Source organism: Parasteatoda tepidariorum, chromosome 4 (assembly GCF_982258835.1).
Source record: "Parasteatoda tepidariorum strain Cologne lab strain chromosome 4, Ptep-v5.0, whole genome shotgun sequence".
Classification (NCBI taxonomy): domain Eukaryota; kingdom Metazoa; phylum Arthropoda; class Arachnida; order Araneae; family Theridiidae; genus Parasteatoda; species Parasteatoda tepidariorum.
Window position 1 is genome coordinate 119,870,171 of NC_141758.1, and position 17,860 is coordinate 119,888,030.

At 30.6% G+C, this 17,860-nt stretch overlaps 1 protein-coding gene across 4 annotated transcripts in view; it reads left to right on the forward strand.

The window, feature by feature from the left end:
* Positions 1–17,860, forward strand: part of LOC147812654 (disco-interacting protein 2 homolog A-like) — an 86,497-nt gene that overhangs the window by 37,469 nt on the left and 31,168 nt on the right. For 2 of the 4 annotated variants that reach the window (XM_087161978.1, XM_087161980.1), the window contains one exon: positions 16,999–17,178. In XM_087161978.1, the coding sequence (XP_087018104.1) occupies positions 17,176–17,178 (3 nt within the window). In that variant the 5' untranslated portion in view covers positions 16,999–17,175. Of the gene's footprint in view, positions 1–155; positions 234–2,308; positions 2,477–3,329; positions 3,503–13,514; positions 13,564–16,998; positions 17,179–17,860 lie in introns of those variants that run through there. The other 2 variants (XM_087161981.1, XM_087161979.1) reach the window with 2 other exon arrangements.

Consider the following 17,860-nt stretch of genomic DNA (forward strand, 5'->3'; position numbering starts at 1 on the left):
AATCCCACCATCTGAAGTTGAAATTAATCCTACAATTTGGTTGTCAACAATTAGGCAATACAAAGGTTATAATTCATTCTAAATAATAATAAAAATAAGTAAAATTTTGTTATTTTTTTAATAATTTCTAATTTGTTCTCTTTTTTTATTTTAGAGTTCGTGATACATTCTGTTCCTATGGCATTATGGAACTTTACACAAGAGGCTTAGGATCATCTATCAGCCAATTGAAGGTAATGCAATAGCCTATATTTTCACTTACAAAATTTCTCGGCCATTTGTGTGTGGGCTTACCCATTTAAAGGGTTTTCAAACACATTCCGATCATAATGTATTCTTTATCCTTTGATTCTATTTTTAAGGGAAATTTTTTGTTACAGTGACCATTAGGATAGAAACTAAGCTTGTTTTAAAAAATTCATTTAGTATCATTTTGCCTTGTACACTTTTTTAATTTTTTTATAGACTCCATGCACCCTCCTATACTCAGAACTATTGCCTTGTACCAAAGAATATTTTGAAACATTTATTGTTCTTTACAGGATGATATAGTTTATAATGCTTAGGTTTTAGATTTAAAATTTATATCATAGCAATGTTTGATCTATTTCTGGCGAGATTCTATTCTAGAAACTTAAGTCCCTCCTTTCGGCAAACTGTACTGACAGGTTGATCCAGATAAAACTAAATTTAAAAATTCCACAATTATTTGTTTTATTCTCCTTCTTTGAAAATACATGATGATTTTTTAAAAGCTATTTATACATTTTGCTCTGTTAAGCAAATTTTTTTTTTAGTATAATATGTTTCACAACTTAATAAGACCAAAAAAAGTTTGTTTCGGTGATAAAATGTTTAATTTTGTACTATATATGTCTTTATCTAAACAATGTGCTCTAAAGCACAAATAATCTTCATAAAAAGACATACCATATTTCTAATTTTATAATTATGAAACTTCCTTAGAGTGTGCAATCAAACTGAAAGAAAGAAACACAGAGATGCAAGTGAAACTTATAAACAAGTTACAAAAAAGGGGGAAAAAGTGACTGGGCTACAAGCTTTAATTGATTAATCAAATAAAAGAATAATAAAAAGTGTGCCGTTGGTGGGGTGAAAGCTATCTATGGAATTCTAGAAGGAAAATTTTGATAAATTCTAATTTTTAATTTCATGACTTTCTTTATAATATTCTATTCTTTCCAAACATTTGAAAATCAATTTTCTTATGATTTCTACATTTTAATATTCAATTTATTTTAAATTTTTTATATTTCCGCTACTGCACCTGTTTCTTATGTCCTTTCTTTTGCTTGATTAACTTCTTCAAGTTTGAATATTTTCAGTTTATATGTTTTTACAATTAGAAAACATATTAGTCTATTAAGAAATGGGTACTAGTTCAAGACTGTTTTAATCTTATAAATAATGCTATGATTTCTTAACTTTTTCAGACATTCTCATTCACTTTTGGATTCTTTTCATTTATTAAAACTTTTCCACACATTTTTTTATCCTTTGATAGTGTTTAATAATTTAAAAATACTTGTTTTCTAAGCATTTAACAAATTTTATTATAAGATAAAAAGTGTTATAAATTTCTGTGTTTTTATATTTTAGTGACTTTTTGTTGACTGTCTCATATTTGGGTTGACTTTTGAACTCAGCAATAAATTTTTCTATAACTTTAAAATGTTGAGCCTGTTTGTTTGTCAGTTTAATTACTTGCCAAAAGAGTTTTTCTATAAGTTTCATTTATTCATTATTAATTTATTTATTAATATATTTCATTTATTAATTTATTTCATTTATTAATTATTTCATATATTCTATATATTTCATTTATTAATTTATTTGGTTTTGATTATATTTTAAAATTTATCCTTTTGAGAAAATGTAAAAATCTTAATTAAATCCTTAATTTCATATATTTATTATCCTGCAAAAAATTTTATGAATATAGAACGCTATAGAGAAATGTCTACTGATTAGCATTCCTATTTTTTGGGTAGTAGGCTAGAAAGCTGAACTTAAATTATACAATTTAAGTAATTTTGTTGCAAATATGTAATAAGTAACTATTTGTAAGTATATGAGTCTATGACTATTTTTGGTAGGAGTAAAGAAATTTTTTTTAACATAATTTAATTATTTTTCACAGAACTGGATAAAACTATTTGCAAATAATACACTAGAAGTTTAATATTTGTTTTTGTTCTAATATGTTTTATATATTTATATATTGTAAAGCAAATAAAATTTGTATCTTTTTTTAAGCTACTCATTTTAATTGTCTTTTTCGTTGCAGAGAGGAATAAACTTGAGATGCGTTCGAACCTGTGTTGTTGTAGCTGAGGAGAGGCCTAGAGCTGGATTAACAGCCTCATCCTCTAAATTATTTTCTGGTTTAGGCTTATCTCTTAGAGCTGTTAGCACAATCTTTGGATGTCGAGTAAATATTGCCATTTGTTTGCAGGTAAGTAATGTTTTTAATTAATCAGACATGCAATTTTTCTTAGACCCACGGATTTCAGCTTTTTTTCCCCTGATTTTCATAATAAACTTAACAATTCTAAGATTGCAAAAATTTTATATATGTAACAAGGGACATCCACAAGTTTTACTAAAGTGATTGAAGTATCTTTTCTATTCAATATGTTCTTGAATTTTAATGACACTTGAACAATATTTTATAAAAAAAGAAAAACGAAAATTTTCTAATGAATTTTTAGAAGCATAAATGAATACTAGGTCCGAGTACTTATTAACTACTTTTATTGAAATTAAATCTTGGTGTGTTGGATATTTGTTTTAAATATTTGAATTGTTCTTTTATTTAGTTTTTAAAATTATTTAATCCAATTTAGATTTCAATATGCACAGAATTTTCTAAATGATAAACTGAGGGGACATTAACTAACTGAATTTTTTAAAAAAAATGCTCATCTGCATTCATAACAACTGAAAAACTTTAATTAGAAATATTAATCCAAATTCAATTTTCCCTCTTATTGACTATTAGTAAGAAATTATCCTAATAGTGATTTTAATAAGCAATGGCATTTTGAATCAACTAGCAGAAGAATCTTACATTTTGAAGTGAGTTAACTCAAGATGTTTAAAAACATTTAATTTGTATTTTATTAAATACAATAATTTCTTTAAATTTTAATTTTCATTATAGTTTCATTCATAATTTTAAAAATCTACTTTTAGTGTTTTGCCAGTTTTTTTCCCAGAAACTGCTGATGCATAGCTGATTGCATGAAATTGACCAAATTTTTACGATATTTTAATTATGTATGTTAAAAAAATGTTTTAATTTATAGCGAGCCTCTAGTCCAGACCCAACAGCAGTATATGCTGATAAGAGAGCACTGCGAAATGATAGAGTCACATTAGTTTATATTTGATGGAGTCTGGAAAACTTTTTCCAGGAGTGAAAGTAGTCATTGCCAATCCGGAGACTAAAAGACAATGTGGAGATTCTCACCTAGGAGAGGTTTAAACTACATTTTGTATATTTTAAATAAATCTATATTATCAATCATAGCTGCCAACTCTCTCAACTTGCAAAAAATAACTTTAAAAAAATTTTTAATTTTTTGTATTTTAAAATCTTTTTATTAAAATATCTAATTTTGTAAAGGATAAAAAATGTTTTTGGCGTTTGAAACTAAAGAATTGGCAAAAGCAATCTAAGCTTTGTTACCACTTGAATGCCTAATGTGATCATATATTTCGCCAAGAAAAAAAATAATGAATACTGATTTTCAATCATCCATATTTAATGAAAATTCGGAAAAAGATGAAATGCTCAAAATTGCAAAATATTTTTAAGAGGAGTTTGATAAATCATTTTTATGTAACGTAAAATCAGTCACCTATTTTAAAATTGTTAAACATTCTGGATTACTGAAATTAATTCTCATTTACCAAAGTTGTGAATATTTTCTTCCTGAATTTCAACTGTAAATTTCACATTACATAAATTCACATTACATAAAATTTCACATTACAAACTTCATATCGTATTTAAATTCGCCGAAAGGATTTTATATCATAGTAGTACCACATTAATTTAGAATTAGAATTATAAATAGTACGTTTTACGACAAGCTGATTTAGTAACCAAATATTTCACATCTTAGTTAAACTTACCAAAAATATTGCATACTACAGTAATACCACATATTTTCAGTTAAAATTATTGCACTTGACTTCAAGCGTTTTTGATACCAAATATTAGCAATAAACTAGCCAAAAAGTTTCTATTCCACAGTAGTACAGCATTATTTTCAATAAAAACTATTGGCTTTGTTGCTTGTACACTTTTCAGTAAGCCTACTTAATAACCAGAAAGTTCATATTTTAGTTAAACTTGCTAAAAGGATTGTCTGCCATAGTAGTACAACATTATTTTTACTTAAAATTATTACTAGAGCATTTTATGGTAAATCTATTTAGTAATCGAAAAGCTCATATCGTAGCTAACCTTGCCAAAAGTATTATATACTTCTGTAGAACCAAATTATTTTCAATTAAAATAATTGTTGGCACATTTTGTATTTTTATCTATAAAAGCTGAATGAAATATAATTCCCCATTTTAATTATTTAAGTGGCATGTATTAGATGTTTACTTCACATGCATATGCCATTTCTCAAAAATTACAAGACAAATAATTTCGTAATCTTTTCATTTTATACCTTCCTCCCATTTTATGATGAATTTATAGCATCTGTAAATGAATTTAATGTTTATGTTTTTTAATCAAATTCTACAAAAATGTACATGATTTGTATTTAAATTGAAATGAAGTAAGAGCTTTAATTCGAAGATCAAACGTACATTCGGAAAAATAAATAAATAAATTTAGATTGAACGAATATTTAAATTAATAGATATTAAATTAATATTTAGGTCGATTACTTTACTATTCCACCTTTTCAAAAATATTTAGAGGAGTATGGGAAAAAATTGTCGATTCTGTCATTTCCATTACTTTATGTCTCTAGGAGTTTATCTATGCAATTCTTCCTTGAATTCAAAATTCTTTGAAAGAACAACTTGCATATGTGCATGTGTAGTTTTAAGTACTAGATAAGTTTATCATTATAAGTTTCGTATTTAAGCAAAATTTACCCTGACATCATTTTGGCTTTTGTTTCATATTGTTTTGCATTAAAATATCTAAGTTCCATTTGGCATTCTGGTTATCAAAATTATGTGTTCTGTAGTTATTTATGCTGCTGTATTTATTTTGTTATTTTTATTTACATTGTTATTTGAATGTGGCAGAATTCATATATCTACCCTGTAAGAATATATTTTCATGGAATGTACGGAATCAACGATTCTTTTACTCCTCGGGGGGCTGTTGTCCATGTTCTGCCTACTTATAAATGTGTCTGATGGCCCTCTTGGGGAACTATTTTGATTGTTAAAAACTAAGATCATAAGCAGCTATAATAAGGCAAAGCGGCAACTGCAGCTTGTGCTTTGCTTTATGTCAAAGTTTTTTTTTAAAAAAACGTATAACTAGCTTTTTTTTTCTCTATATATGCATTATTGTAAAATGTGGCTCTGCAATCTATGATGAAATTTAAAATATGGTAGATGCGTACAACCTTCAAATAAAAAAATTAACCTTTTGTACATCATCAAATATTGATCGAACTGTTTCTGCAGACAGAATAAAATAACCTCGCCTCCACGTTGGCGTTCCCTGGGCAACATTGCGATTAGAAAGAGGCATTATAAGGACCGATTCTTTCACCACAGTGGCTAAGAGGTTATGTAGTAATAGTACTTTAATTATATTGCACTAGAGCTGTATAATGGGTCCGGTCTGGGGAACATCCCCGAGTATGATCCGAAGGCATGCAATCACAATTTTGATCCTCTCTGCAGTCCCCCTCTTTGGTAGCTTGACGGTAGAACAGCTTAACGAAGACTGATACAACACACCCTCGGTTCTTTCGTAATTTGATCTCAATTGGTCAACCTCCCTTTTACTGTCGGCAGCCAATAATGCTTGACTTCGGTGATTTACTGGAAACAGTATCTTTACACCGGGCCACTGCAGATAACAGGTTATAATAAAGTGGAAGTTTGATAAGTTTAGTTCAACAAAAGCAACTCAATAAATAAGCTTTTTGATCCAGGGGGGGTTTCCAAGCTAAGCTTTTTGATCCAAGTTTAGTTCAACAAAAGCAAATTGATTTAATGGCTCTTAAATTTTATTAAATCTGCTTGAACTTTTGCTAATACTGAAGGAAATGTACATTTAAATATTGACGATCGTTTTTCTATGAGATAGCTATTGATTTTAATGTAAATACTTTCGGTTTCTGAGGCATTATGAACAATATTCATATAATATATAGTGTGATAAAATTTATAAACAACATTTATTTCAAATGGGCGAATCATTAAATTTTTAATGCCAATCACGTCTGCAAAAAGGCAATTTCAATTTTTCAAATAGTTTTACCTCAGGCATTATAAAAGAAATAAGCCAACATGTGCTGCGATGGCTCAGGGGATAGAGCGTTCGCTTTCTAATGCGGCGAACCGGGTTCGAATTCCAGGTCGATACGAATTGCGCATCCGGTTTGCACCGACCACGGTGCTGATGTGAATTATCCTCGGTGGTAGACGGATCATGGGTTAGTCCCTTTGCCGTCAGGCTAACCGTGGGAAGTTCTCGTGGTCTTCCTCTCCATGTAAAGCAAATGCGAGTTAGCTCCATCAATTAAGAGTTCCCTTGACTTCTGGATTGGTTCCGAAATTACAAGGCTACTGAGTTGAACATTAGTAGTCGTAAACCCAGAAGATTGGGTCGGTTGTTCAACGACGGTTATAAAATATAAAAAAAATAAGCCAACTTTAGAAACAGCTTCTGAAAATAATGTTATGGAGCCAATATATAATTCCCTACAGGTTTATTCGTTTTGAGGGTTCGTATAGAGATTATTACCATCGTATCTATATTAATTTATCAGGTATATTACCATAATATCAGTAGTACCCATTACTATAATTTCAATTAATTAAGCATCGCTAGCCTGATTACAGTTCATGATTGTTGATGATTTTATTCGCCTCCCCAGGAACCGATATGAGTAACACTAATCTAAGAAAAATATCGGCACTTAAGTGATTCGGAGTCCGAAAAAACCTATTATCACACTACTTATATTCGCATCGTACAGTGCCAAAAAAAGGGACCACCCTAAATAACTTTTGTTCTAATGATCAGATCTTCACGTTTTAGAACTCAATCCTAATGGTTCAAAGGGCTGATTTCAAATACGCTAATCAATGAGTGCAGTCGATATTTTAAGTTACGAAATCCGCCACAAATAAGTACTTTCTCTGAATAAACATACCTTTTTTTAGACGGGGTTTCTGACTCTTAAAATATAGGGGGTAGCCGCAATCTGGGAAATATCGTCCCCATAGTTTGGTCAGGAGAGCGATTCAAAGTTTGAACTTCATAATGTTAATTTAGTTTTTTACGTATTTCGTCATATCTCGAGAACTTTTTAAGCGAGTTCATAAATTCTGCACGCAATTGTAAAATTCGTTTATCCACAGAAAATTCCATGCAAAAAAATGCACTTTAATAAATTATTTATTATATTTTTAATAATTTTATTTAATAATAGTAGAAAAATTTTGAATTTTTAAGGTAAGGCATACAATTTTTAACGTCATTTTAAAGTATGTAATTTTATATGGTAAAATACAAAATTTAGGCCAAAACGGTTGAAAAGTTCATATATTTAAAATTCGATATATCAGGAATTATTCAACCGGTTTCGCTTAAATTTTGTATTTTGAACCGCGATGGCTCAGGGGACAGACCGTTCGCCTCCCAACGTAGTGAACTGGGTTCGAATCCCAGTTGATACGAATTCCGCTTCCGGCTTGCACCGACCACAGTGCTGACGTGAAATATCTTCAGTGGTAGACGGATCATAGGTGAGAGTCCCCTTGCCGTCAGGCTAACCGTGGGATGTTCTCGTGGTCTTCCTCAACATGCAACGCAAATGCGGGTTAGCTCCATCATAAAGTTCTCCACGAAGGCAAAATTTCTCCCAATACTCGATCCAGAAGTTCCCTTGTCTTCTAGAATGGGTTCAAAATGACAAGGCTACGGAATTGAACATTAGTAATCGTAAACCCATAAAATTGGGTCGGCTGTTCGACGGTTATAAGAAAAAAAAACATTTGTCATGAAAAAACATGTGCAACTTTGAAGTTATGTAAAAAAGTGTATACCTTACAATTCAAAATGTTTTAAGCGATTATTACATAAAATAATTACAAATAATAAATATTTATTAAAACTTATTTCTTGCTCAGAGTTATTTTTGGATAAATAAATTTTTAATAGCGTGGAAAAATAGTCTGCATGTACGAATGTAAAATAACAGTCAACATGTTTCAAGCGCTTCAAAAATAGGCGTCCATTTTCAAAACTTGAAAGAATCTTGAAAATGGTGTCTTGAAATTTTTGAAGCACTTGAAACATGTTGACTGTTATTTCATATTTGTATATTTTTGAAACTAATAAAGTTTTCAATCAAATAATATCTTACAGCTTCAATCTCTTGAAATCATTTATTTAAAATTTAATTAGTTTATTTCAAAAAAATAGTGTGAATGTTGAACCATAAAACGCTCATTTAAAAATCATAATGTGATTTGAGGAGATTATCAAGAAGCAAAACATTTGCAACTTGGTTAAGGTTTAAAATTGAACCATATTTCCTTTCAAACTGAACTATAGAATCATGTAAAAATGTTAAGAAGGGCAATAATGTGGTTCAGATTGAAATCAGATTAAGTCTCCAAGCAAATATTGAGGATTATATGGTTTAACAGGTTCCATTTGACAAATTAAGAGCATTAATAAAAGTGTTGAATTAAAGTTATGTTATTAGAAATGTACTAAGACATTTCAGGTACTGAATAATTGCATTTACAAGAGAAAATATTGCGATATGTGCACGACGCCATTATCTGAATCTAATATAAAACCATGACAATTTAGATGCCGAATGCATAATGTTAATAACTCATAGATTAATTAAGAAAACAATATTAAGGGTGACGGGTGGGAAAAAATAGATGAAAGGTCAAGGGGTAACTTAAGTCCCTCGTTTATCTATTAAAAAAATACAAATCGATACTTCTCCATTTCGGCTTCCATTTCATTCCGGTGCAAGTGATAAAGTGGCCAATGAAAAGTCACCATGTTTTTGTAAATTCAATTTTCTTCTTTTTTTGGTGATGTCTGTTTAAAAAAGCAGTAAAGGAATGAAAAAAATAGCTGAATTGATTTGCGCCGGTGAAATGGAAAAGTACCCGTGACATAATACGAATTTTTAAACTGTTACTTCTAAATAACTGTATCGCCACTTCGCCACACTTTTCAAATAATGCACATAAAACTAGTTATTTCAATATTTAATGATGTTTATATGTTCGACTATTTACTTTAATAGTTCTTTATGTATAAAGTGCATGTTATGGTAATATATTGGTATTATAATATTTTATTTTATAACAGTCGTCGAACAGCTGGCCCAATTTTTCTGGTTTTTTCGACTAACGTTCAACTCAGTAGCCTTCTAATTTTGAACCCATTCCAGAAGACAAAGAAATTCCTAGATCGAGTATTGGGAGAAATTTGTCTTTGTGGAAGACTATTTTTGATGGAACTAACTCGCATTTGCGTCACATGGAGAGGAAAACACAAAAACCTCCCACGGTTGGCCTGACAGCAAGGGGACTCGCATCCATGATCCGTCTACCACTGAGGATATTTTGCGTCAGCACTGTGGTCGGTGCAAGCCGGATGCAAAATTCGTATCAACCAGCCATTGCTTGGATTCGAAACCGGTTCACCTCTTTGGAAGGCCAATGCTTTATCCCCTGAGCCATCATGGCTCTGGTATCATAATATGTAATAAACTCAAATCAATAGTATAAATAGGTTCTAAGTCATTTTTATCTTTTTGATTATTTACTTACTTCTCCGTGTAGGGACCGTAGGAAACCTATTACCCCAGTAGGTGTTTTGCACCGTCCGAAACCACTCCAAAACAGTGACCCCGCAGCCCTTTTGGAAATAGTCATACCTCGTTACCATAGTCACCGCCACAGGTCCAGACGAATGCCTGGGGGAGTTCTTATTTTAGACAAAATATACTTCTTAATGCTTTACTTTACTTAGTGCGTATTTTGAGAGCTAATCGAAAACTTTTTGCACACACCTATTATTCAAACATAATTCCATACAAAAAATATTTTTTATAATTATTTATTTTTTTAATTATTTCTTTTAAATTATTTACGAAATCTACGATTTCTTAATTATATACGAAAATAAATTTCTATACGAATTTTAACATCTTCTTAAAGCAGTTAATTTTTAGTGAAAAAATATAACATTTGGACGAAATCGGTAGTATAGTTCTTGATAAGCAAAACTTTAAATATACGACTTTTTAAAAAAAAATTGATATCTCATAAGGAATTTGACTGATTTCATTAAAATTGAAGTAAAAATTTGTATAACTTACAATTCAAATATTTTTTTAACTGTTAATTGTAAAATAATGATAAATAATCCTTAAAATAAATTTTTTACATGGTTATCCTTGAATCAGCGAATTTTATATGCACTTGCAAACATTTTTAGATTCCCTTAAAATATTCGGGAGATATCGTGAAATAAGCAAAGAGAAAAATTGACATTAAGGGTACCAAACTTTCGACGACTGTCCTGACCTAATTATCGGGACCATATTTTCCAAATTGCCAACTGCATATTTTCCCAACTGCCTTCCCCCATACATTGAAGGCCAGGAATCTGAATCTTATTTCATTTTATAACCGTCGTTGAACAGCTGACCCAATTTTAAGGTCTACGACTACTAATGTTCAACTCCGTAGTCTTGTAATTTTGAACCTAATCCGTTAGATCGCGCATAATCTGACAAACGCTCAAAAAAAGGCTCGTGTCGATTGGTGCGAGGAAATGGTGGAAAAATACGTTCAAGGTACATCAAAGGCTGTGTATAACATCTACACAGGTGACGAATCATGGATCTATGCATATGAACCGTAAGCAAAACAGTAATCAACTGTATGGGTCTTCCAAGATGAGGCAAAACCAACAAAAGTTGTTCGAAGAGGAAGCACATCGAAACAAATGATTGCCTGTTTCTTCGGCATTAACGGTCATGTGGCAACAGTGGCGTTAGAGCAACGCAGGACGGTCATTTCTGAATGGTACACGACCATTTGTTTGTCAGAAGTCATCGGAGAAATTCGAAAAAAGCAGAAGAACAGTCGAATCATTCTTCATCATGACAATGAGAGCTCTCACACATCGACTCAAACAAAGGCATTTCTGACGGAGCGAAAGATCGAACTGATGGGTCATCCGCCGTACAGCCCTGATTTGGCACCCAATGATTTCTTCTTATTCCCACACATCAAAAATAAATTACGTGGACAACGATTTTCGATCCCCGAAGAAGCGGTTGATGCATTCAAAACGCATGTTTTGGAGTTACCTCAATCGGACTGGAAAAAGTGCTTTGAAAATTGGTTCAAACGCATGCAAAAGTGTATTGATCATTATGGAGAATATTTTGAAAAACAATAAAACCAATTTCGATCCTATATATTTGTTTTTTCATTACTAGGCCAGAAATATAAATAGCAACCCTCGTATGATTAGACATAAAAGTAAGCTTATACATAATTATCCATTTAAATTTTGCTGCAGAAATATATAATTTATTTAGAATTTCATGTTTTGAAAATATCAAAAATTCGAATTCATAAAGACGTTAATTTTTTGAAATGGGTCATTAATGATTTTACTTAAGAAATTTTCAGGTTTTTTAAGTTGGGCTCACAATCAACCCTGATTTCGCAAGTTTGCATCGCAAGTTCGTTAAAAGACAATTATATTTTACATTGTTGCAGAAAAATTCTGTCACAGACGAATAACTAAGCAAACGTTGTTTTATCAATATATTCTGAGCTAATTACAGTACTTATACTCAAACAATACGTTTAAGCAGAGACATCAACTACTACGTGCGAGCTGCTCATTTTCAATAATGATCACAATTCATAATATTTACTGACTTTATTAGATATATGATCGTTAAATTGATTCCTAAGCTTTGATACACGAGCAAGATTATTAAATACACCGAATGTTTCTACAACATCATCCTTTCTAACAAATCGCAAAATTTTTCTGCTCAAGCTATTTCCTGCAATGAAGTAACGTTTTATGATAAAATTTAAACTTGTTTATAGTTAACAACTTTGGCCATATTTTTCGATAAATTGATTTGCTAACAAAAATTTTTGGTTTGCCCTACAATTCCGTATAAAAGCGAAGGTCAAACTTGCAATTTCTAAATCATAAACCTGGTAATATTATAACCCTGGTAAATCGGAACCTGTTTATCATTGACTGATTTCTAACAATGAGCTAACGTTTTAAGGAAAATTTTAAAGTTGCGATTTCTGTGTTCAAAATCAGTTAAAAATTGTTTTAGCTATATCTTTTGATTGGTAGTTTTGGGGTAACAGTTTCTTGCAACGGGCTTACATTTTAGGACAAAACTCAATTTTGTGATTTTTAGGTGGAAAAAAAAGAGTTAAATTTTCATTCGGTATTTTTTTTAACATTTTTTTTTATTATTGGTTAACGAAAATGTTTGTTGAACTCACGTGGCCTAATGGCATTTTGTATAATCATCTAACGTCTGGTTTCAAAATTCTATTGTGCAGCTACTAGATTGAAAGTTAACTAAAACCTGTTTTGACCTAACGAAAATGTTTGTTTGGCTAACACCCAACGTTTTCTTATGATGGGTTAGTTAACATTTAAAAGCTAAATAAAAACTTGTGTTTGCTAGATCCTTAAGTTGTATGGGCGTTGTATGGTAGGATGACGGGTTGTTAAAATGAGTTCTGTGGTAAAAATTATGAGTTTTTGGGTCAAAAGTTAGCTAAAGCTTGTTTCACAATAGTTATATCTTTGCTTAGCGGGATAACTTTGATAGACAGAAGTATGGGTTCGTAGAATGAAAGTTGTTCAGTATTCAAAAGTATTATTTATTTTTCTTTCAAATAAATATTAATTTTTATTTTATTTCATAACGGTCCTGGAACAGCCATCCCAATTGTTTGTGTACGACTACTAATGTTCAACTCCGTAGCCTTGTAATTTTAAACCCAATCCAAAAGACAAGAGAACTGCTGGATTTGCCTTCGTTTAGGACTTTTTAATGGAACTAGCCCGTATTTGCGTTATATGAAGCGGAAAACCACGAAAATCACCCACGGTTATTCTGAATATTATTAATAAATTATACACATAATACATGAATAATGTTGTAAATTAAGCAGTATTGTATTTAATTGTTCCTTTTGTAATGCTGATAAGCGTTGTTTGCATTTTTTAGGACGTGTCTTGACATGAAAAAGAAGAAAAGTATATGCATGATAGTTCTGGTAAGAATTTTAATTACGTTAATTTTCGTGCTGTTCAAATGTGTCGAAAAAGGCTTTGTGGTTTGCTTATTTTTTCTAACAATGGAGTAAGAAGGTTATAAGTAGTGCTGACGTAGGACACTAAAATTCGATCTATTTTTTTGTTGGGTCACGAATTACTACTACATTGAGCTAACATTTGGAAATAGAATTCTGACTAGTGTTCCCTGGGTATAAAAAGTTATGACTTTTTTTGTATTGGTAGAAGAATTAATGCAAATTTTTGCTAAGCTACCAGCTCTAAATATTTTCTAAAAAAAATTTGGCGTTTGAAGGCACACTTCAAATTTGTAGTTTTCAATACGTGCTAAAGAGAGTTTCAATAAACTCCGTGAACTTGAGACACAAAAAAAAATTCGGAACAGTACTCGTCTATAGCTATTCAAATACCGTGGCAGAAGCAAATGTGCAAAATCTGAAAGACAAAAAAATTTTTAGACAATAAATTTTATCAAACCAACGTGGAACTATGATTTCCTGTAGAGTAACTACTTAGGATGAAACATTTTGCTTACTAGGCAAAACGAAAGCTAAAAATTAAAATTTGCCAACAAATCTGTGGTTTATGGGAGGGGAAAGTTTGCGAAAATTTGTTTTAGTCATAATTTTAATGGATTAATAAATTAAATTAAATTAAATTTTTTTGCTGATGATGTTCAAAGACAAAGAAGAATAATGTTTGACGAAAGTTTGTTTCAGCCATTTCCTTTTAATCGATGAAGGTAGAGCCGAAATTGTTTGTTGGGCTTACGAATTTCAACAGTGGTAAGATAGAAATTTGTAAATTGTTATATTAAATGCTTTTGAGATCTTCAATGACAAAATTTGATTAGTAACTTGAGAATTTGTCGTACTAGCGAATTAGTTGTTGCATGCCGTATTTGTTGTATATAACTTTCCCCGAACTTAACACTTTATATACCAAATTATTACAAAAATTATCAAATGTGTGAGTAACTTTTTTGTCCAATTTATTATTGTTTCTTTTACATCTTTAACAAAAAAAATTTAAAAATTTAATGTTATTTTCTAATTTACATTACATTATAAAATCTAATTTAAGTCAAACATTTAATACCGAAAAATTTTCCGATTTCAAGGACTGACTAAACATTGTAAATGTTTTTTCTCTTATAGTAATAGAATTCTTTTTTCTCTTCTTCATTTCATTGTTGGTGACGCGCCATCGTCTTCGTCACTGGCAAGCAAATAAAACTGGATAAAACAATCAATTGTCAAAAACGTGCCAACCCTGACTAATTATGATATTTTTTTAAAGTGCTTAAAAATATTTTTTGAGTGCTTGCAAGGTGTTTATTTTTTGTTAAAGAATTTGGCCACGCATCTTGCAAAAAAAATAACTGGAATATATATTTATAAGTTCAGCCTGTAATCAAGTAACAGGGGGAAAGCAATCTTTAGTTGTTGTTCTTTGTGGTATTCTCTCTATTCAGCTCTTTATTCAAATTAAGTGATGTTTTCAAAAAGTAGTCATCTCTGCTTACTTTTTAAAAGCATAAAGAAATTTTAGTAGTTAAATTTAATTATCATTTTAATTTATAATTTGTTACACGACAAAAGTTAATATCGCTAAGAATAATTGAGTAAAAAATTATTTTTCCCTGTGAAATAAACATCAAGAAATTAAACTGGAAGATAAGTTTAATTAGGAATAATAAAAGATTGATTTAGCATATTGACTCATTTATTGTAATCTAGTCCATTTAAGCAATTTAGTCTGTTAAATGTCACTAAAACAGTTTTAAATTACTTTTTACTTTAGAAATAAAAATTGCACTAAAACATAAACAGAGGGGCATTTTTTGAGCCAGCAGTGACTGCTAGTTTTCTTCTCCGACCCAGTTTGTAGTTTCAACAGTCTCAGCTCATTGGTTTGGCAAACTGCTGCTGCGCTCATTGAATTATGGAAAAATAGACAGCTTGTCTTCTGTGGCACCATGGTTAGCCTATCAAACATTGTTTTGCTAGTGTGAGGGAGATTTGTCTTTAGGATTTACGAATTAAAAAGTGCCAAAATAATGAGTGCCAATTAATAAGTGTAGATCATCATGGAATAAAGTGTTTGATACCTAACCATCACATTATTGTCTAACACAACAAGTGTTAGACAATGTTATTGAAGATTGAAATGTTAACAACATTAGTTCTTTTATAATGCAATTTTTTCTTTCTTCATTTACCTGAGCATTTTGTTTCTTAAAGTTTTTAATGTAAATGCAATTTTTTGTTTGTAGTTTTACTCATTAAATATGCGCATAGATAAATGCGATCCTTAAAAAAATACAATATTAGGTGTATCAAAAGCATAAAATGTTTTTTTTTTGTGTGTGTGTGTGTGTGTGTGTGAGTTTTTATTGAAATGTAGTATAAATATGGCAACATTGCGAAACAAAATGGAGCAATAAAGACATTTATTTGCATGGCACATAATTTGAAGAAGAAAAGAAATATTCAAGAATTCGTTTCATTTATGAGCATGGTAGCCAGGTTAAGATATTCCATGTACATTAAAGCATAATAATATTTACAACTTAAACATAAAATTACTTTTATAAACTTCTTGAAATGGAAAAAAACTTTGAAAAACCTTATTTAATAATTGTATATTTTGTTCTCACTGCCCCATATCTCTTGTGAAGCATAACGATATTTTCGAATTTTATTATTACCATACTTGCCAATCGTTTGCTTTACTCCTGTATTTTACGACTATCACCTGTCAACCCATATATAATTTCTCTGTATTTTTTCAAGAAAGTTATTTTTAAAAACAATTTACCGAATAAAATATCCGCTGATGACAAAAATACTTCTCTTATTCCTCAACAGATAGTGCTAGCACTGCAGTACGTTGAGTGTTAATAGTTTAAGTATTCCTTGTAGTTAGGCTAATTGTTGGACGTTTTCGTGGTTTTCCCCGCCATGTACTGCAAAGACGGGTTAGTTCCTTCAAAAAGTTCTCCACGAAGGTAAATTTTGCCCTGTTCTTGATTGATCCAAGAGTTCCCTTGTCTTCTAGATTGGGTTCAAAATGATAAGGATACAGAGTTGAACATTAGAAGCCGTAAACCTACAATTGGATTGGCTGTTTAACAATGGTTATAAGATAATTTATGAATAATGGTTTAAAAAATTATCTTTAGATTAAGATTCATGTACATATTATTTTGCTAAATGTAAGTTCTTATATTATTTTCAATTTTGAATCTCACTTTTTGACTTACATGATTATGCATGGTGCATCAAAACTTTACTCGTAGCCTAATAAATGTCGATAGTAAAATCTCTGTTATTTTATTTGTTCAGTGTTGTCAGGTATGTATTACATTAATATGATTCATCATTGTTTTGAAAGTATATGCATTTATTTTGCAGCTGCTGTCAGTTCCTTGGCTTAGTTTGGCTCTCACTGTGAAGAGCTTCTCCCAAATATTTTAGTCCTTCTGCAGAGGAGTCTTCTTGATTGTGATGATGAAGTGAGAGACAGAGCAACCTACTATTTTAATATCTTAAATCAGAAGCAAAAAGGAATTTACTCCCAGATCATATTGAATGGTACGTCTCTTTTTGTTTATTAAATTTATAAATAAAGCTTTGAAATTTATATTTACAATAGTTTAGTGAAAGTAGGTATGAAGTGATACTTTTAGAAAAGCTTAATTTTTTAGTGTAAAATCAACTACTGCAGATATGGTTTCCAAATAGAAAATACATACAGTTTCCTAATTATCCAGGGTTTCCACTTCACAGGAGAAATACAGGAAATTTTGATTTTTTTTCTCTACAATTTTGGAAAATACAGGGAAGTTAGTTTCGTTTCGTCTCTGAAAAAATGGTGACCACTCAATGCATAATCTATGATACTCCAACTATACTAAACTGTTTCAATTACCATAGCATTATTTAAATATGTTCATCTGTTCCTTTTTTTTTCTCAAAGTTTTTCCAGCAATTAAAACTAGCGTAGTTAGACTAATGTAGCTCACACAAGACCACAGTAATTGCGTTTCCTTTAAATATATTGTCTATAATGCACATGGTGCGTTGAAACAGATTAACTTGAATGCCCACAGATGGCGCTCGAACCGAACGAACATTAATGTTTTTTTCTTTTCTGTTTTAGTTTGATTTCTATGAAGGATAATCGTTTTTATGTTATGTCCGTCCTCGCATTAAATTTGTTTAATTATTAGGATTCGTTTTCTTTTGAACACAAGCGACGCAGTAGCGAAGTCTG